We start from the raw sequence: 20,359 nt of genomic DNA on the forward strand, positions 1-20,359 counted from the left end.
GCTCAGCCGGGACAACAGCCCTGCTGGAGCAGGTGCAAACCCCCTGCTGGGACCGCCCCCAGGGAGCAGGGGTGGGGCCGGGTCCCGCCTGCCTGAGACTGTCAGCGCACAGGCCCGGAGAAGGGGGAGACACCCGGGGTGCAGCTCGGAGCCGAGGGGTTGTGCTCCCCACCCATCTCTGGCCGGAGAACCGCCCCAGCCACAGAGCCTGCCCGGGAGCCACTGAGACAAATGGACTTTGGCCTCGGGGCAGCATTTCACGACTTTCTGGAAGGAAGGGTCATTGCCTGGTTCCTGGTGGCTGCTGGAGCCCGGCCAGACAGGCCGCTCCTGTGCTCCTAACGGACGGAAGCCTTTGTGCTAAGGCTTTCCACTCACCCGGGACGTCCTGGCCCCACCGCCCACCGCGCGGCCGCTGCTCCCAGCCCGCTGGCTTCGTGGGGGGCCGTCAGGGGGCAGACGGCACAGCTGTGTCCCGGCAGGAGGCGGTGGTGCTGGGCCCTCCTGCTCCGGCCCCGACCCCAGGGCCTCCTCTGCTCTGAGGGGCCCACGCTCCGGCCTTGTCCCTGAGGTCAGTGTCAGAAGGGCCCCGGGCTGCAGGGGTGGGGCGGGGCCAAGCTCCCCAGGTAGAATTTAGCGCCCTTTTTGCCGCGGAAAGGAACGGTTCCCTCCACGAGGGAAAACCCGAGGGGCACCAACAGCAAAGACTTTCACCCAAGTGTGCGGGTTGTGGAGGGGCTCCCCTGGGGGGACTATGACCCCCACAGGGTACCTAGAGCTGTGCGTCCCCACACCCTACCCCAGCCAGCCTGGCTTCGCCTCAGGCTTTCTCCTTTGGGCCTCGCGGTCCCCGGGGTGGGGGGTGGCTGTCCTACAGACAGGAAGGCCCAGCCTCGTGTCATCGGGCCGGTGCAGGAGAGGCCCTGGGCGCGGCGGCCGGTGGCTCCTCGCTGGAGACGGCGCTGCTGCCCACCCTCGCCGCCAGGCGGCCCGTCGGGAGCACAGGGCAGGCCTTCCGTCCCCTTCTGCCAGCGGCGCCAGGCCCAGGGCCCTGCCCAGCACCCCTGCCGGGACCTCCAGCTTAGCTTTCTCAGACCTAAGTCTGTGGGGCCCCAGGGCAGGAGGGGGACAGGCCAGTGCAAGCCCTGAGGCTTACTGTGGGGAGCTTACATGGGCGGGGGAGGGGATGTGGGGGTGCAGGGTCAGACGGGCCGGTGTTGCCCAGCCCGTTTTGGGGGGCCCTGAAGAGGCCATTAACTATCCAGAACCGGGGAGGATTCCTGTTTTAGGAAAGGAAGGCAAACCGGTGAGAAGCGCCTGCCCTCCCCACCGTGCAGTGCGAGCGTGTGGAACCTGCCGGCGGACCCCGTGAGCTGCCAGGAAGGCTCTGGTCTGTGCAGCTCAGCAGGGAGCGGGAGCCGAGTGGGGGAGCCGGCGGGGGGGGCCGGGAGGGGGGATGTACTCACCATGATGCCAGTGAGAAGACAGACGCCTTTCCCACAGTATGTGTGGGGCACCATGTCCCCATAGCCGATGGACAGGAATGTGATGGAGATGAGCCACATGGCGCCCAGGAAGTTACTGGTCACGTCCTGCTGGTCATGGTACCTGCCGAGGGGGGAGACAGGGCTCAGCGGACGGAACCGCGGGCCCTGGGGTAACGGCTGTGGGCACGGCCGAACTGGGAAGGAAACGGGTCTTTGCCAAGGTGGAGACGGCAGGTGCCGGGGACCGAAGGCGCCACGACTCTGCCCACCCAGCGCCTGATGCAGCCCCCACCCCGCCCCGCCGCCAGCTTGCCCCCGAGGTGCTCCGTGCCGCGGACGCCCTCCGAGCGCTGCGCAAACAGCTCTGGATGAAATCATGCGGGAATAAAGTTCTTTTCCTAGCGACCGCCTGAGTGTGCGTAGACGTGACCGATCAGAAACCACAGGCCCCAGAGCAGGGAGGATGTAAAAATAGTCACCAACGCGTCCAGCAGTTTCCTGTAAGAAAGCTGAGGGATCCCAGAGAAGGGGCACCTGCCCAGGGCGGAGAGGGAGGCTGTCGCCGTGGGGGCTCTTGGGCCGTTTGTGGGGGCGCTGGCGTCTCCCTGCTGAGCTGGACAGGGCTCTGGGCTGCCCGCCTGGGGAGGCGCGCACCGGAATAGTCCTGCCCCGTTCACTGCCCAGGGCATCCTCTCCCTGCCTCCTTTCACCCCAGACGCCAACCCACTGTGTGCCAGGCTCCGTGCTAATGCCGCCATCCAGATACAGCCCTGCCCCCGGGGCTCACAGCGCACGGAGGGCTGGCGAGGAGGCAGACATGCGCAGACGCAGGTGGGCAAGGGGCCTCCAGCGGGAAAGGGCAGTGCCCTCCGCACCAGCACGGCAGGCTGGGCAGGCGAGTCGGAGGCTGGTTGCCAGGCAGCCGGGAGGTGGGGTGCTCAGGCAGAGGGAAGGCCCTGGTGAAAGCCTGGGGCTGGGCTTGTGTGTGGCAGGTGGGCGGGGCTGCCCTGGGGCGCAGGGCAGATGGAGGTCCCTTCTCTGAATGTTTGCTAACAGGACCCGCCTGACCCCACGGCACAGAGGGGAGGCAGCCAGGTCCGAGGCAGGCGGAAGGTGCCACGCGGGAGGCCCCGGTGACAGCCTTCATTACCCACCCGCGCCCAGCCTGCACCCATCCCAGGGTGAGAACTGGTCATGGGCTGTCCCGCCCCAGCCCGACGCCTGGACCAGCCGCAGAGATGTGCGTGTTAGCCTTTCGAAGCCGTCCTTGCGGGGCACGCACACTGGTCTCCGGGATGCCCACCTGCCCTCTGGCTGCCGCCCCACCTGCCCTCCTCCTGCATGTGCCCGACACGCCCCGCAGGAGTGGTAGCGGCTGGTGCTGCCCAGCTGGACCCCCAAGACAGAGGGTGCCCTGCTCTGTGCCAGGTGCCACCCCCTCCCACCCCCTCGGCCCCGTCCCTTCCATTCCTGCGCGCTGCTCTGGGGCGGGGAGGGCACGGGGCAGACCCCCGCTCTAGGGCCTGCACCGAGCTGCAGTGTGGAACCCTACGGGGCAGCGGTGGGCTTCGGGGTCTGGGAAGCAGCCAGACTCAGGGGCAGGCGGAACGTGGTGCACACGTAGAGACAGCCCGACGCTGCAAGCCCGCGACACGGACTCAAATGTGGGTCACCGCTCGTCCTGAAGGCGTCTCCCGTCAGGTCTGCGGACGGCAAGGTTGGGGCATGGGACAGAGAGGACGTGAGCCTGTGGCCTTGGGCTCTGCTCGCCGGCTTCAAGCCCCAGTTCCCTCTGAAGGGGCTCCAGCCCGCGGATACATGACCAAACTTACCTGCTGCCGGGACTGTACTCCCGGGCCTCACCTGCGCGGCGCCCGCCCCAGCACGTGGCCGCCCAGTCGGGGTCGAGGGCAGGGGCCTCCGTCCGTGAAGCATCTACTGAGAGAGGAGGCGGGTGCCGACCGGGGAGCGAGGAGGCGGCCGTGCTTGCAGAGCTGCCGGATGCGGGGAGGAAGGAGCCGCTGCCAGTTCGTGGACACAGAAGGGACACGGGACACTGGGTATGGGGGAAAGGCTCGTCTCAGCTGCCGGCAGCCGTGGTGTTGGCGGGCGGCCCCACACGGACCTGCTGGAACGTCTGCTGGTGCCCAAGAAGCGACGGAGAGCCATGGGGGACCCAGGTGGCTGCCGACCACGGCGCCAGGACTGAATCCATAGCCTGTCTCTGCCCGCGTTCCTGGTCCTGCTGCGCGCGGTCCGCACAGTGTCCTTCTCCTTGCAAACCCGAGGCTTAACCTAGTGTCCCCGGGGCTCAGAGGCCCCCCGTGAGTGGCCTCCGAGAGAAAGAAAGAAGAGCTCAGAGGGGTGTCAGCAATAGGCAGGCGTCTCGGCGTCTCCCTGATGCCCCGTTTACCGTTTCATTGCTTGGAATCCCTTTCCGGGAACTTCTCTCTCGTTCACACGCACAGCCTCGCCGGCGGTCATTGTGAGCGCGGGGATAAAAGCGATTCTCAGGGATGCCACTCACCGCTCACTTGTCAGACTCGAGGGCTGTCCCCTCGGGGGGGATGCACGAAGACACCCACTGTCCCGCGTCATGGGGACAGAGGCGTGGGGCTCAGTGCGTGGGAGGTGACAGGCGGTGGCACAGGCTGGGGACGGACGGCTGTGCGGCTGGAGAGGAGAAGCTGTTTCCAAAGCTACTGACAATTTTACAGTGGTTTCCACGTGCCACGAATCCACACGTTCACGTCGTGCTATTTTCTTCAACAGAGAATCTTGCAGAGAACCATCTTTTTCTTTAAGGACCCGGAGGAAAAGGCGTCTTTCTTTTTGAGGATAGTTATTATAGGTGTTAATTTCTCATTTTTCATTTTTTTCTTTTTTTCGTTTTTTGATATTACGAAACAAACGACAGGTGCAGGCGATCGCGCGACACTTGGAAGACGCGGGGTCTCGGGGGACAGACGCGGACCGAGACGCGGGGTCCCGGAGACCCGCGGGGTCCCGGACGGGACAGACGCGGACCAAGACGTGGGGTCCCGGAGACCCGCGGGGTCCCGGACGGGACAGACGCGGACCGAGACGCGGGGTCCCGGAGACCCGCGGGGTCCCGGACGGGACAGACGCGGACCGAGACGCGGGGTCCCGGACGGGACAGACGCGGACCGAGTCAGTTCAACAAAGAAACGAGCTCCAGATCCCGTGCAGACCATTCGCAGGGAGCAGCGCATGGCGTGACCCTGTCCAGAGCCAACACTGTGAGAGAGACAACACTGACCCAGGAGACGCGAGGTGTGCCGGACAAGGGGGTCTTTCTGGAAGGACTGGGGTCAACGGAGGGGCTCCCAAAAGGCAGAGAAGAAAACGTGAGCATATAACTGACCCATCAACCAATTCAAACGATAATGGTTTCAGAAAGAGAACCGGAAGAAAGGAGGAGGAGGAGAGAAGTGATCATTAAAGAAATCATTAACAGGGCGCCTGGGTGGCTCAGTGGGTTAAAGCCTCTGCCTTCGGCTCAGGTCATGATCTCAGGGTCCTGGGATCGAGCCCCGCATCGGGCTCTCTGCTCAGCACGGAGCCTGCTTCCTCCTCTCTCTCTGCCTGCCTCTCTGCCTACTTGTGATCTCTGTCTGTCAAATAATAAAATATTAAAAAAAAAAGAAGAAATCATTAACAAAAATTTCCAGAACTCGGGGAGGGGGTGGTGCCGCGGACTTCCTGAGCCAGCGAGGGAGGGAGGCAGATGAGGGACTGAGGGAGGGGGATGGGGCCTAGAGGGGTGGTGGCCCAGGGGTACAGGAGCCCAAGGAGATGGGAACCAGGGGGATGGGGCCCAGTGGTCCTTGGATGTCGGCTAGAGCAGGTCAGAGGACCTGGGGGACATTTCCCCAAGAAGACAAAATTGATAGAAAATTGAATATGCCCGAAAGTCCTGAGCACAGGCTGGACCATGGCCGGAACGTGGAGCTGAGTCAGTGACAAGTGTACAGAGAGCACCGAGCACGTGAGCCGATGCGGTGCTTCGCCGGGAGCAAACGAGACCGGTAGGACAGGCGTCACCCTTGTTTCCCGAAGGCACAGCGATGAACAGAGCCGAGCGCACGTTGGCGGGAGGCGATGGCCAACCGGGGTTAGGGGAGGCTGGTGACAGCGGCAGGAGGCCCGGGGGTAGGGGCGGGCAGGGGGCCACGTGCTCACCTCCCACGTGGGAAGCGACAGACGGCACCAAAACAGAAGTTTTGAAAACCAGCAGCACACGCGTGTCGCTTAGACACAGGGAGGTCACCAGGGGCCGCCCTGAGCAGGAGGCCGCGGAGGGCTCCCTCTGGAGAAGGGCAAGGGGGAGCAACAGGCACCAAGCCACAGACTCTGCAGGGGGACCTCGCGGAACTTCTGTGACAGCCGACGTAAAACCAAGCCGAAGAGAAGAAACCAAAAATGCACGTCACGTAAAATTCAGTTCATAGACGCGAAGACGCGTGGCCGAGCTCCCGCGCCGGCCGCCCACGGAAGGGCCCGTGGCGCTCTCCCTCTGTCCCGGGCTCCGTGTCCCCGAGCTCACGCCTACCGTGGCCTTCCCACACCGGTGGGCACACCGGAATGGCATCTGGTGGTGCTTGGCCTGTCCCCGAGTGCCATAAAAACGAAGCCACACTCTAGGAGCAGGTGCCCAGCGGTCCTCTTCCTCCTCCCGCACACGCGTCTGTAAACCCGCCCTCCCGAGCGCGGGCCAGACCGGGCGGCTTGTTTCTAACACGCGGCAGAGGTGACCGGCTGTCCCCTCTGAAGTCCCGCTGTAAAAACGCGGCAGCCCCGTCTCGGGTGACCTCTAGCTCAGGAGAAGCCACGTGCCCTGCCCGACTGACCCCTGGAGAGGCCCTGGTGACGAGTGGCCCCGGCCCGCGACTGAGCCCCGAGGCAGAGCCCCTCTCCGGAGCCTGGGGAGGGGCCCGCAGCCTGGCTGCCGCCAGCAGGGGACTATAGTTCCTGTCGCTCCGTGTCATCACCAACACCCACCACCATCCGTCATCTGACACCCATGGGTCAAATGGCCAAAACCCATGGGTAAATGCTCCTATTTTACGGCGTTTCTCTGACCAAAGCTTGGGGACCCTTCCTATGCCGATGGTGGTGCTTCTCTTCTCTGAAGTACCGTTCCTGACTTTTGTCCATTTTTCCTTTGCTTTGTTTTTGTCTCTTTTTCTTATTGGTTCTAAGAGTCCTTTTTATACTCTAGATAAGAAGAACTTTATCAGTTTTTGTGTTGAAAATTCTTTTTCCAGTTTGTGCCTGTCTTTTTATTTTCTTTGTAGTATGTTTGATGAATAGACGTTCTAAGCTCTTCTGCGGCTGAATTCATCATCATCACTCGTGACCAGTGACGTATAATTTTTAAAGAAACCCTTGCCTGCCTGCAGACACGAGACTTTCAAATGTTTCTAAATGTTGCCTTTCACACTTAAGTCTTTAATTCACCAGGAAGTGACTTTGTGTGCGGTGTGAGGTAGGGATATGCCTTCCTCTCCCTCGTGCGGGTAGCCAGTCATCCCCGGCCGGCACAATGAGCAGTGTCTCCCCCCGCCCCCAGCACTGTGGGTTTACACAGAAGCGACACAACTTCTGGGCTCTCTCTCCTGCTCCATCAGCCTGCGTCAAGCCCGGTGGTTCCTTTATGCTCCCCTCTGTAGCCTTCTCTACATCCCTTCCCAGAGCCTACAGCGGAACAGGTGCTCAGTAAGTATCTGTAGAATGACTGTGGCCGCTTGTTGCTTTTCCTGTCCCCGTGGGAAAGCGATGCTTGCTTCAGACATCCAGCGAAGCATTTTCAGCGAAACTCTCTTCAGCAGGTAAAGTCCTATTGGCTGCCAGGTTCCTTGGACTTGGAGTCCGTTCTCGCCATTGAAGAGAACTCAGCTCCTTGCCAGTAGCTGTGACCTGACTTTCCACATGGATCTTAGTGATTTCATGGCCATTCATCCTGGGTCTGGTTTGTTTGCTGGAGACTTTTAGGGATCGAGCCAAGTGCACTGCCTTGTCCTCACCTTCCATTCATGGTCCAGCTTCACACAGTGGGAGCCGCCCAAGCTTTGGGTCCTGTGCTTAAGTTCTCCAAGAAAAATCCCAGTAATAGGGACCCTGTGCTTAAGTTCTCCAAGAAAAATCCCAGTAATAGGGACCCTGTGCTTAAGTTCTGCAAGAAAAATCCCAGTAATAGGGACCCTGTGCTTAAGTTCTGCAAGAAAAATCCCAGTAATAGGGACCCTGTGCTTAAGTTCTGCAAGAAAAATCCCAGTAATAGGGACCCTGTGCTTAAGTTCTGCAAGAAAAATCCCAGTAATAGGGACCCTGTGCTTAAGTTCTCCAAGAAAAATCCCAGTAATAGGGACCCTGTGCTTAAGTTCTGCAAGAAAAATCCCAGTAATAGGGACCCTGTGCTTAAGTTCTGCAAGAAAAATCCCAGTAATAGGGACCCCTCGGATCCTCGACTTGACCTCTTGGTGGGCTTCGATACCGCGGCCGCCTCCCTCCTCAGAACCCCACTCCTTTGGCACTGCCGGGAGCCAGCTGTCCTGGTTTCCTCCTGTCTGACATCCTTCTTGGATCCTTTGTCTGGCGTCCTGTTTGGCCCTCTCTGCCACATGCTCACCTTGGGCAAACCCCTTTTCTTGCTCCCATCACGCCGGCACTGTCCTCACTGACCCTTCTACGAGATGCTTCAAGACCCAGCTCGAATCTCGCCTGCCCCTCCCAGCCACAGTGAGCTCTTTGCCTCTAACCCCGGACGGCCCAGCGTTGGGCCCGTCCACGCGCTGCCTGCATGGTGTGGGACACCCCGGGCTGTTAGGTGTCGTGGTCGGAATGCAGGGGCTGGAGGGCCAGACTGCCTAGGTTCGAAACTGGGTTTGCCCCTTAGTATCTGCATGACCTTGTCCTCAGTTTTGCTGTCGGTAAAAGGGGAGAACTGCGCAACAGGCCCAGAGGCACTGCTGGGGCTGCCGAGCCGAGCTGGCGTCCGGCAGCACCCGCGCGGCTGGCGACCACCACCTCGTGCAAGCCCGGCCTGGCCGCAGCAGAGCAAGCGCGCTATCTGGAGCCAAAGCCTGCCCTCCCAGTCCCACCGGGTTTGCGACCTGGAACAAAGCACTGCACCGCCTCAGAGCGTTTCCTCTTTAGGGATGCGGAGTGTCCTGTCTCCCCTGACCAGGTCACGAGGCTGTGGGGAGCAAACTCGCACCACCGCCTCTTCGCCCCTCCCTCTCGGGCTCCTCCAAACAGACCCCTGCCCTGGAACTCGCCCACCCCCACCGGGCTCCTCCCATCTGCACCCAGCCACCCAGATCCCTCCCGCCAAGGCCCCTCCCCCAGACCCCCCCCCCACCGGGCCCGCCCACCCGGACTCAGCACCGCCCCCCTCCCCGCCCCACAACACACTCTGGGCTAGTTCTGTGTTTACGGACTGTGCGGCCACCTTAGAACACAAGCCTCACTCGGTACTTGGTTTGCTGCGGTGTCTCTGGCGCTCAGTCGGTGTTGGCTGAGTGAATGAACGAGTAAAAGATCTCGTCGTCGTCACAAGCCAGCAGGGCCAGGCCTCTGGCCCCAACTTTATCCTGAAGCCATGACAAGCTCAGGAGAGTGACTGGTCACAGCAGCTTCCCGGAGAAGAGCTGCCGAGGCAGTGAGCAGGGGCGGGTGGGGCCAGGTGAGGGGCACCTGCTCAGGCCCTGTGGGAGGGACCAGGCCCTCCTTGCAACCAGACAAGCTCTGGCTCCACAAGGCGCTCTCATGAGTCCTGGGTTCACTCCTGGCCCTGCCCCTGCCTTTGTCCAGGCCGCCAGTCCCCTCAGCTAGCCGCACCCGCCCTCAGAAGGCTGGGGTGTGATCCCAGCTTCGTGGGAATCGCTGCCGAGTCCGGAGTCCCGAGGGGGTTCTGGGAGCCACTCGTGGGGTGGGAGAGCCCGGCGCAGAGTCCGCCGGGCGGTGAGGGCTGGCACGCCGTGTGCCGGCTGCACGTGATTCACATCTTTTCTTAAAAACAATTTCCCTACACACACCTTGAAGAGCGAGATGAACGGCCTCGGGGATCAAGGCTGCCGGCTCGCCCACCAGCTGGGATGCCCAGGCCGGGGTGAGCGCTGCGACCCCTCGGCTTTGTAGCAAGAACCAGTGGCCTAGTTCTGGAGTTGGCTTTGAACTTAGGACAGGAGGGATGCTTCCTTCCGCCTGGTAATCAAGGCAATAGCCCTGGATCCTTCCAAGGCAAGTCTAATCTCTTATTTCAGCCCCAAGAGCCGCCGGCGAGGGCGCAGGGTCTCCAGTTAGTTTTGAAAGGGGAGAACCCCCTCCACCAAAAAGCACGACAGCACCAACCAGCTGCGACTCCCACCCAGCGGACGCGGCCCCTTGCCCTTCTGTCAACGTAGCTTGGGGTGGACTTTCCTCGCAGATGTGCGGACACGCACCTGACCCCTGGGAGTTTTCTCCGCAGCCTTTTGCCAAATGTGGAAGACGCAGGCCAGGGGCTGGCGTCCACCTCCGGGCGCGTCTCGCAACAGGCCGCGAGGGGCGCCTGAGCAGGGACGCCAGTTCAGCTCCTCTCGTGGATGCTGCCCTCTTCTTGGGCTCTGCCTCCCTTTGTTCTGCTGAGAAGTGCTTCTCCGGTTCCAGGCCGGCGGCGCCCTCACCGCACAGGCCGCTTTGGCCACCGAGGGGCGCGGCGACCTCTCCGAGCGGCTCCTAGATGGCGCGCCGGATGGCTCACCCGGCAAACCCGTCGGAGTCTGTGTCTCGGTGCGATGCTTTCTTTCTTCTTATTAAAAAGTATTTCCCTGTTTCCTGATTTGGAAATGTTTCATAAAAATGCATGAAAACGGAGAAAAACAACATGTTTGGAGAAGCGCTGTAGCACGGGAAGCCTTTCTCCCGCGGCATTTGGAGGTGGCGCATGGGAGAGGACACGGGGCGCGACCCAGCCCCTCTGGCTGTGAGCTGTCCCTCCCCAACGCTGCGGGCCCCTCCGCTCCTCTGTCCTTCCGTCCGTGACATGAGCCCCTCCCGGGGGCTGCTGAGAGTCAGTCCGTGGGCCCGGCCAGGCCGCCCGTGTCTGGGGCTCGCTGAACGCACCCCTGCAGCCGACAGCTGTGAGCAGCCGCGCGACCCACGGGCCTTGGCTGCTCCCTCATGGGCCGTACTTTCCCGGGAGGGAGACTGATGCCAGGCAGCACCAAAGCAAAAAAGGCCAAGTTCACTTGAGACAGGAGTGCCCAGGAGCGGCCCCCAGCACCCGTGGGGACTTTCTGAGAACAGGGCACGCAGGCCAGTCAGGAAGCGCAGGGGGAGGCGGGGAGGAGAGGCAGGTGGATGAAGAGGTGCTCTCCAAGCCGCCGGCCCGGGGCCCCGTGAGTGGAGCCCGTGAGCCGTGGGCACCTCTGGCCTGCATGGCGGGGCCCCCGCCCCCGCCCCAGATCCACGTTCCTTATGGAGCCTCTGCTGCGCTCTCTTCTCCCTCACCCTTTCTCGCTTTCCCTCCGTGTCCCCGCCCACCGCGGGGTCTGATGCTGTTCCTCCTCCCGGGCTTGCCCTCCTGCTTGGCCCACCTCCCTGGGCCCCTGCTTTCTCTCCGCCGCTGCCCCTGGTTTTCATTCGGCACCGCCCGCCCAGTCTGCCACACTCGAGCTGTTTTGCTCCTGGCTGAGGCTCTTCCCGACAACCACCGTCAGTCACTGACTGGGAAGCTCTTAGTTTTTCATGGACAGAGACCGGAGTCCCAGTGGCCAGGACTCTTGCAGAGCGTTTCCTCCAAGCCCGTAGACACAGTCTGTTTCTCATCTCAGTTTATTTCTGGGACGCTCTCTGTGCGGTGGGTAGGCCTGGAGATGTGGCTGTTTTACAAGACAACAATGATCATTACTGTTTGTCAGCTGCCGGCCAGAGGCAACCGGGCCAACCTTATGTGCATTATCTCCGTTAATCTTCACAATAATGAGATTCCTAACGTCATTTCCTGTTTTCTTGAGTTGAAACTCAGGGTCAGTCATATTAGGGAACTTGCACAGAATAAAACACCTACCACGGCAGAGCCGAAGCGTGAGCTTGGCTCTGGCCGACTCCACAGCCCCATCTTCAACCATATCCGGTCGTGGAGGCAGTGAAGGCCCAGAGAGGTTGACCGGAGAGACTGCCGAGAACTCAGCCTTTTGCGGGTACCTGATCCTGGATCTGTATCACAATGAGCCGGCCTCACGAGGGAGCAAGCCAGAGCTAGGGCTGCTCTGTTCAGCAGGACAGGTTGCACACTGTGCAACTCCAGGGAGTGCCATTCGTGGAGACTTCAGTGTGAACGCTGCCCCCTGGAGGGCAATGCTGTGTAGGCGGTGGTCCTGGTTGCAGCCTCAAGAGAAAGAAGGGTGTGTTCCTCCTCTCAGTTATGCTTTCCAAAGAGAATTAAAGGCAGGCAGCTCCCCAGGCGAGCAACTGTTGAGGAGGGCGCGGAGCTGCTGTCTTACCTGGGCAGTATTACTGTGGGAGGGGAGGTGGGGCCCACCCGGGGACCAAGAACAAAAAGGAAGAGGATGAAGAAGTTTCCTTGTTGCTGATGCCCAGAGCTGTGGGGCTTCCAGGTCAGGGCGTGAGAGCTCTGCCTGGACAGCCTCCCCTGCCATGGAGAAGCGCCGGTACCCAGAGGAGGAGGGGGCAGGACTGTGGGACTCTCCAGACCGCCGGCTGCTGGTGTGTGCAGCGTGGCTGTCTCTAACCTCTTTCCACTAGCCAGGGCGTGCTGGTGGCACGAGTCCTTGGACTTCTGGGGGTGGGCTCTGGCTGCGAGAGTGACCGGTCTGGGGGAGGCTGGGTCTCAGGGGCTGGTCCAAGCCCATCTGGGCCTCAGCCAAACTGCCCAGACCTCGGCTGACACGATGAGATGGAAAGTCCTGGAACACACCAGAAATCATGTGAACTCGGAGGAACGGAGACAGCTGGCAGGCACCCGACCCCGGTGGGGCCCGCCTCCCCTCCCACGTAACAGAGGACGACCCTCGTCCATCTGCTCTTCTGTGAACTGAGGGGGCCTCGGCCCGGGGCGGCAGGCTGCGAGGGCGTCGTCTCCGTCCAGAGCGCACACGGGACGGAGAGCTGCGGCCCCCCGCCCGGCCGCCTAACGGGCCACGTTTGGGAAGACGCGGACTCGCGGCGATCCTGTGACCCGTGTCTGTGCGGATGGTCTCTGCCCACGGAATGGGCTGCTCCTGGGACCCGTTAGCCCAGAGTCCCAGGACTCCCGCAGGAAGGGAGAGACAGGGACTCACGGGGAGAACCTGGGCAGGAGGCGCTTTGCCTGTTGGGTCGTCTCTGTCCCTGCGAGTCACGGAGGCCGGGGTTACCTCCCCCATGGCGAACCTCGCTCCTTTCAGGCGAAGAGCTGGAGGCTGGAAGGGGCCTGGGAGCCCCGGTGCCCTTGCCACCCGCTGCCTCCTTCTGCCCGGGGCACCTGCTGCGTGTGCCCATGGTCGGCCCCCCAAGACAGACCCCCGGCTGGGGCCCAGATCCTCTCCGACTTGCTGTGGGCTCTGGGCAGCTCACTTCTGTCCTCTGGGCCTGGGTGTCCTCGTCCGTCACACGGGAGAACGCGGCTGAGCGAGCTGCACGGCCCCTTCTGGCTCTGCGGTCGGGGGTCTTCGGTCACACTCTGCCCCCCCCGCAGCCCCTTCCTGCCCAGGCTCCGGGGAGCTTGCCGCCTGGCACCGAGTGCACACAGATGACAGGGGTTTTCACGGACAGGTGGCCTTTGGCGTCCGGTGAGGGAGACGATGCAGTCCGATGGAACTGGCCGTGACCGGCTCCTCCCTTCGTCCTGCCCGGAGCTGCAGCAAGGCCTGGAGCGTCTGGGGCCTCACAGACACCTTCCACCCCTGAGTGCACCAGACCCCTGCAGGGGGACGGGAGAGGCTGAGCCTCAGGCCAGCCCGGGACACTCTCCCCCACTCCTCCCCTCAGCCCAGCCACAGCCAGCCCCGGGGGGCCCTGGCTTCTTCCTGGCTGTGGTCGCCCAGCCCCGCTCCTTTCCCGGGGGCAGGATAACAAAGCCGCTCCTCCCGCGTTGCCCGGCAACAAACCAGCCGGGAAACTCCAACCCATCCAACCCACCTCTGACCCTGCTTGGGCCGGAGCGCGGAGGCGAGCACACGGAGGCGGGCGCCCACGGAGCCAGCAGCAGGAGGGGAAGCTGCCTGGCTGGGACGGAGCAGAGACAGAGAGGGGAGGGGAGGCCTCCTCTGTCTGGTTATTTTGGGATCAGATCCGGGGCTGCTGATGGGGATGGTTCCCGCGGCCAAATGCCCCCGCCCCCCCGCCACCGGCTCCTGTGTCTACCGGCGAGCGATTCTCATCCACGCGGCCTGGGCGGTGGCCCGACCCCCCACAGACTCTCCGGGAGACACACTGTCCCCAAACGAGGGTCAGCACTGTCCTCCTTGTCACCCGCTCCCCCAAACACAGGTTTGTTCGCTTGTTAGCTGGAGTGGCCTCGGGCTCTGGAGCCTTGGAGTCCCAGGTGGGTCAGGGAGGGCCAGGCTGCGGCTGCACAGCCACCAAGAGACCCAGAGGGAGGCCAGGAGGACCCAGAAGCCGGCCCCAGCTGTGACAGCGGGACAGCTGTCCTTCCTTCCGCTGTCCTTCCTTCCTCTCCTCCTATGGGCGCTCGCTTACACACCCACCTCCCGCTGGGGAGCGGAGTGAGAACCTCACGCGAGGACACAAGAGTGAGCAAGACCCGGCAGGGCCCTGGGCCCATCCTTCCTTCCAGGCCGGAGAAAGCACTACGAAGCTTCCAGCCGGCCTCGAACAGGTGCCGGTGCGAGGAGCCAGCACCTGTGAACAGGACTCCGGCCCCCCCGGCCCCGTAGCCCTGAAGCTGGCCCGGTGCGGCCACAGGAACAGTCTGGCAGCCTCGGGACGGTACCGTCTAGTTTCTAAACTAATGAAAAGCCTCAAGACACATTTATCCCTAAATAAAAGCCACGGTTTAAATTATGAACAGGAAGAAAACAAATTAAGGATGCTGGTAACTAAGTGGGGGCGGTTTTGTGTGTTCAGCTTGACAAAATAATTATAAATCTCCGCCCGGTTAACTACACTCACGTTTACTGAACTCCGGAAGTGTGCAACATGAGTGTTCGCTTTATTAATTCTGACACACGCGTTCTCGAAAAACATCAGCCTGTCTCCAGCGCCGCCCCCCGAGCCGACGTGCGGCATTTGAGGCGACGGACCAGGCTCCCCGGGCCTGCCAGCAGGACGCGGCTCCCCGCAAGAAACCCGCGCTCTGGGAGCACCAGCCGCTCCCCGTCCAGGTCCCAGAGAGCGCGCCCTCACGCAAACTCCAAAGCGATGTCACAGCCCCAACTGAGAAGGAACCTACCTTTCCTTTCACATTTTCTCCCTTGGCCCCAACATGGTCACAGCAGACAACCCCTAATTTTACTGACATCCGAGAGCCGCGCGCAGGCCCTCAGGACCCCAAGGTCCCAGGTCTCCACCCTGCAAGTTGGGGGACAGGACGGGTCACGGAGTCTGGTCGAGCTGCCAGGCCCTAAGCCCCTGAGTGGGGACTCTGCTCCCCTCCCAGGGCCGCCGGGACCTGGAGTTCATGGTCTCCCCAGCTTTCACACTTCCTCTTGTTTGAGCTTCATAACCCTCTGGGCGGGGGGCGCTGCAATTCCAACCCACAGGCCAGAAGTCGGAGACCCTGGGACGGAGAGGACCCCCTGCTTGTCAGGATCCAGCTCCAGGCCCAGGCACTTGTCTTAGCTAACGGAGGGGAAGTGACTTGCCCGTGGCCCCACAGCGCCGCCCACGGTCAAACCCGGCTGCGAGTCTGGGCTTTCTGGCTCTGGGGCCGCTGCCTTCCGTCCTGCACACCAGGAGCCGTCCGTCTAGAACCGTGAGGTGCTGCTGCGAGCGTCGCTAACGTGATGAAACGGAGCCACGCTGGTTTTATCCACGGTGGACCAGGGCCGGATGCCTGGGGGGTGTGGACTCATCTCCGAGGGGGAGCGGTCGAAGTTTCTAGAGGTAACAGGACCTACCCGGGGGGGAACAGTCTGAAGCCAGAGCACTGACTCTGACATCCCACCTGCGACGGCCGAGTTCTGCCTCAGGGCCGAGGCCGGAGAAGAGGCTACAGACGGATGTCACCGAGTAAGAACCACAGGGCTCGGTGCATGAAGAGAGCTGGAGGGAGGGCAGCAGGGGGGCAGGGGTGGTGGACGGCTTCAAGCGTAAGATACTAATGGCCCAACGGCCCTCCTCCCCTTCTTCAGCAGTAAAAGAACCCAGGAGCGAGCAACGGCGATTCACAACACACACTACTTTCCATCCGGGCAACTGACCAGTGAAGGCAAATGAAAATGACCTGTGTTACTTCCAGGAAATGTCTTTAAAAGAAAACACTCTGATTTTGTCCCTTCCTCCCTCCTGCAGCGTAGGCAGTAGATGGGATGGCTGGAGCTCCTGCAGCCTTCTTGAGCTCTGAGGAAGAACCATGACCCAAGGCTGGCAGGGCAACGAGAGAGAAGGAGCCTGGGTCCCTGATGCTCTGGAGCACGGCTACCGGCTCTGACTGACCCTGTCCAGTCCTCTTCTGCATAACAAAGAGACTTCTTTTATTTTGGATTTCCGGTCCCTTGCTGCCAAAAGTTAGCACTAACCGAGAAAGCTCTTGAGAAAAAGAAGAAAACACAGACAAGCAGAGAGAAATTAGAGGCAGCCTGACGATTCTGAATGGAGACTTGAAGTCCGAGACTGTCAGCACATGAGAAAATGCCCGTGATTCCCCGTGACACAGTCAGGAGGTCCTGGAGTGCTCGCCGGCCTCCTCTCCAGGCTGTGACTGTGTGGAGCTCTTCTCCCCGGGGCCTCTTCCCCAGTGGGTTTTCTGCCTAGAGGTGCCACTCTTAGAATGAGCCAGACCTTCTAGCTAAACATTTTCAGAAGCTCCCAGAGCCCTTGGCTACGACCCCTTAACACACCCAGCCTCCAACCCCCACCGCCACAGGCCTCCCGCCCTCTCTGTGGCCCAGGCCTTGCCACAGCCACACGCTGGTCCTTTTCCTGTCCTTCAGGTGACTCCACGCTCTGCACTCTTCACCAGCCCAGGGCCTTTGCACATGCCATTCCCTCTTCTTGGAAAGCTCACCCCCATGGTCCATAAATGGCTCCTCAGGTCCCAGTGGACACACACCCTCCCTAGAATGACTTTCCGGGGAGCTCCCAGCTGAGTGGCTCAGTCTCCAACCCCACTACTTACCAAAAAAGGTCATTGCGACCTTGTCTTTAACTCCTTGGCAGTAGGCAGGAGGGACCTGCAATGCTTATTGGTTCCTATCAGTTTCCCCTAGACTCTCTGTGAGGAGGGAGCCCTGTCTTATTTTCTGAGTGTATTTAGCCCCTAACACAGTGCCTGGTGAACAGTTGGACTCGTTGTGATTAACATCATTACTATTTAGCAAACTGTTCGCAATAGAGCATCACCGCTCAGGGGAGAGGCTTGGGAGGCGCCGCACACGTGTGAGCGGGGGGCGGGTTCGCTGGGGGTGGCGAGACGCAGCAAGCCCAGTTCAGGGACACAGAGCAGGTGGAGGACGACCTGGAAGGATGGTCCCAAGAGCGGGGAGGGGAGCTCAGCACCCAGTGCTCAGGGCGTTGGCCGGATAAATGATCGCATTTATCTGAGGGAGAGCTGAGGCAGAGGGGTGGACCCCCAGGCTAGACCCCCAGCCCTTACTAAAGCTGGGAGCAGGACATGAGCATCTGGACATCAAGAGCCTTCTGGCACTGACCTCACCCGTGGCTCCTGTCCCGTGGTGGGCCATGCCAGGCAGCGGGGCTGTCAAAAGTGCAAGCCCCGAGCAGGGACGTGCCCCCCTGGGTCTCCCTCCACAGTTCCCAGCCCGGAGAGCCTGTTTGGGGGCCTGGGCCCTTCCCATGGGCCGCTCTCACGCTGCGTTAAAGGGAGAATAATGGGGCGCCTGGGTGGCTCAGTGGGTTAAGCCGCTGCCTTCGGCTTGGGTCATGATCTCAGGGTCCTGGGATTGAGCCCCACATCGGCCTCTCTGCTCAGCGGGGAGCCTGCTTCCCTCTCTCTCTCTCTGCCTGCCTCTCTGCCTACTTGTGATCTCTGCCTGTCAAATAAATAAATGAGATCTTTAAAAAAAAAAAAAGAAGAAGATTAGACAGGTCCTTGGTATTTAGGGCCCCCAGCGGAAGAGGGGACACAAGCCTGCTTCCCTGGGGGTTCACACCGTGCTAAGGACTGTACTCTCTGCGAGGGGCTCTCTGCAAGTTCTTCCGTTTCCCAGATGTCCTAAGGCTAGATTGCCCACAGGGTTGCCCGCCACTAAGAGCCCACCCCAGCAAGGCCCAAGACCACATCTGCCCAGATGGGGATGGTTTAACCACCAAGCTGTGTTGCTTGACTTTCTTTTGTGTTGATGCAAAAAACAGCTGGGACCCAAGTCACAAGCCACTAGGAGTTTAATTTTAACCAATATTAGGAAGGTACTTGTAGTTCAGAGCTGCCTTTGGAAGTGGTGAGCTCCCCGTCCCAGGGCGTGTCCAGTCGAAGCTGACTCTGGTCACGTTAAGTACATGTACGACCAGGACCCAGACTGTCCTTCGCCCCAAGTTCAGGCCACGTCCATCACCGACTCAGCCTCTATGCATTCACACTGCTGTCTGTGGGCTCAGCTGAAACAGGTTTAAAATTTCCCAAAGGAGTTTTGCTCCCTAGGCTTCGTGCCCCTTCTTTCATGGGGCAGCCTGTGCACGGGGCAGCCTGTGGGGCCTTGCTGGTGGGCAGCACCAGGGGCCTCTTGGGAGAGCAGCGCGACCAGGTGTTAGGGTTTGTGGATTCTCACTGGATGCGGCTCAGGCAGTGCAGGGGTGAGGAGGGAGCCCGCAGAGGGGAGTGTGTGCAGGGAGGTGCCATTTGGAGTAGAATGTGTTCTTGTCCGGTTCCTTCCCAGCTCAGCCTCTGAGGGCCTGTGGCCAAGTCTCAGGGGATGGGGGAGTCTGCATTACATGGAAGGAGGAAATCCCGTGAAAATGTACCCCGAGGCGGTGGTGGTGGGAGGGGGGGGAGCCAGACCGCAGGGCTCCACAGCAGGGTAGGTGGTGGTGAGGGGGTTGGGCGGGGACAACAGGAAGCCCAGGTGGTGGGGAGAGCACACTGACCCATCCTGGGACACTGAACGCTTGGAGGTCTGTGGCTGAGGCCCCGTCCCTTGCTGGTGGGCGCCTGCCCTAGAGATGCAGGGCACAGTGGGGTCACCGGGGACAGACAGAACAACCCGCAGTGGAAAAGCTGACAGAATGCGGTTTTCCTGTCTTGACTAATGCCAGCCCACACATAGCCGTGGCTGACGTGGCCTCGAGGAACCCCTCCCTTTCCTGACCGTCGCTCACTCAGAGGCCTTGTGGTCCTGTGGCCTCCTCCACGGGCCCCAGGGGTAAGAGTGAAGCCGGAGGCCCTCAGGCCTCCCTGTAAGAGTCCCTGGGCTGCTCTCCAACCCCACAGCCCAGCTGTGTGCTCCCCCGGGCAGAACTGGGCGATGGTCCTAATTTAGGCCTCCTCTCTCAGAGGCATGTGGGGCCTGCATGTCCCCCCCCCCCGCCCCCCGCTGGCTTTTACGCGGGTCTTGGGAGGGCAAACTCCCGTCCAAAACAGCCCCTGAGCCTTCCCAGCAGCGAGAGGTCAGGGAAACCCAGGGTGCGACCCAGGCTGGAGCGATTTGGGGATTGGCTTGGCTGGGAAATGGGCAACTTCGCACCGGCGTTCCACACCCCCGGCCTGACTTCACAGACTGTCGCCAGCTCCCCAGGTCTTCACTCTCCTGGGAGGCGCCACCGCCACCGCGCAAGTACTTTTCTGTTATTCAGCACAAAAGCAGAGCCGCACCGGCCACAAAGAAGCCATTTCATGCTTAAGGGTCAGAGCACAAAATCACCGCGCACGGGAAGAGGCGAGAGAGAAGGGGACTGTCGAGGAGTAAAGATGGGGCAGCGGCCGCCGAGCACCTGACGCCCCAGGGTGGGCTGCTGGGGCCAGGAAAGGGAGCGGAGCCCGGCGGGGCCCCAAGTCCCTGTGACCACCTCACCGCGCGCCCTGCCTCAGACCGGCCCCCCAGCCCCCACCTCTCCGCGCTCCCCGCCCCGCCCCTGCGGCCCCGCCCCGGCCCCACCCGTCCGCTCGGGGCAGCCGCTGGTCGCCGCAGGAGCACTGGTCCACCCGCGCGAGTGTCCCCCGCAGCCGTGCGTCGGGTCGCAGCGCCCCTGCAGACTCCGCCTGCCCGACACGGGCTCTGGTCCTCCCAGGAACGCCCCACGTCCCGCCGTGGGGTCCCGGCGCGCACCCCGGGGAAGAGGACTCCGAGCGACAGGCGGGACCGCGGGGACCGCGCTGCCGTCGCAGAAACGGTACCGAAACCGAGCGCCGCTTTCCGGGCTCTGGGGACGGTCCTGCGCGGGGCCGTGGGGACACAGCAGGCCCCGGGGCGCCGCGGGAGCGTCCCAGAGCGCAGGGCGCGCCTCCCAGCTCCGCCGCCCCGCACGGCCGCCCGTTCCGCGCTCGCGGTCCCACCTGCGCATCCCGCATCCCTCGGGCGCGCGTGACCCGCGGCGCAAATCCCGCCCTCGGCCGGCGACGGGTCCCGCACCACCGGCGCGGCGCGGGCACCTCCGCGTCCCTCGACGCGCAGCAGCAGAGCGTCCCGGGGGCGTCGCGGGCGGACGGCAGGCCTGGGGTCCGCGGTCGTCCTGGGGCGGCCTCTCCTCCTGCCCTGCGGGGGGGCGACCGGGCGGCCCGGTGCGTCTGT

At 62.1% G+C, this 20,359-nt stretch overlaps 1 protein-coding gene across 6 annotated transcripts in view; it reads right to left on the reverse strand.

Annotated features, from left to right (window-relative positions):
* Positions 1-20,359, reverse strand: part of KCNN3 (potassium calcium-activated channel subfamily N member 3) — a 124,359-nt gene that overhangs the window by 26,477 nt on the left and 77,523 nt on the right. For 3 of the 6 annotated variants that reach the window (XR_006815485.1, XM_045982229.1, XM_045982230.1), the window contains one exon: positions 1,467-1,608. Coding sequence is in view for 5 of the 6 variants with exons in the window: in XM_045982229.1 (XP_045838185.1) it covers positions 1,467-1,608 (142 nt within the window). In the remaining variant the exon portion in view is untranslated. Of the gene's footprint in view, positions 1-1,466; positions 1,609-1,966; positions 1,996-2,021; positions 4,505-11,089; positions 11,119-20,359 lie in introns of those variants that run through there. The other 3 variants (XM_045982232.1, XM_045982231.1, XM_045982233.1) reach the window with 3 other exon arrangements.

This window comes from Meles meles, chromosome 17 (genome assembly GCF_922984935.1).
Source record: "Meles meles chromosome 17, mMelMel3.1 paternal haplotype, whole genome shotgun sequence".
Classification (NCBI taxonomy): Eukaryota; Metazoa; Chordata; class Mammalia; order Carnivora; family Mustelidae; genus Meles; species Meles meles.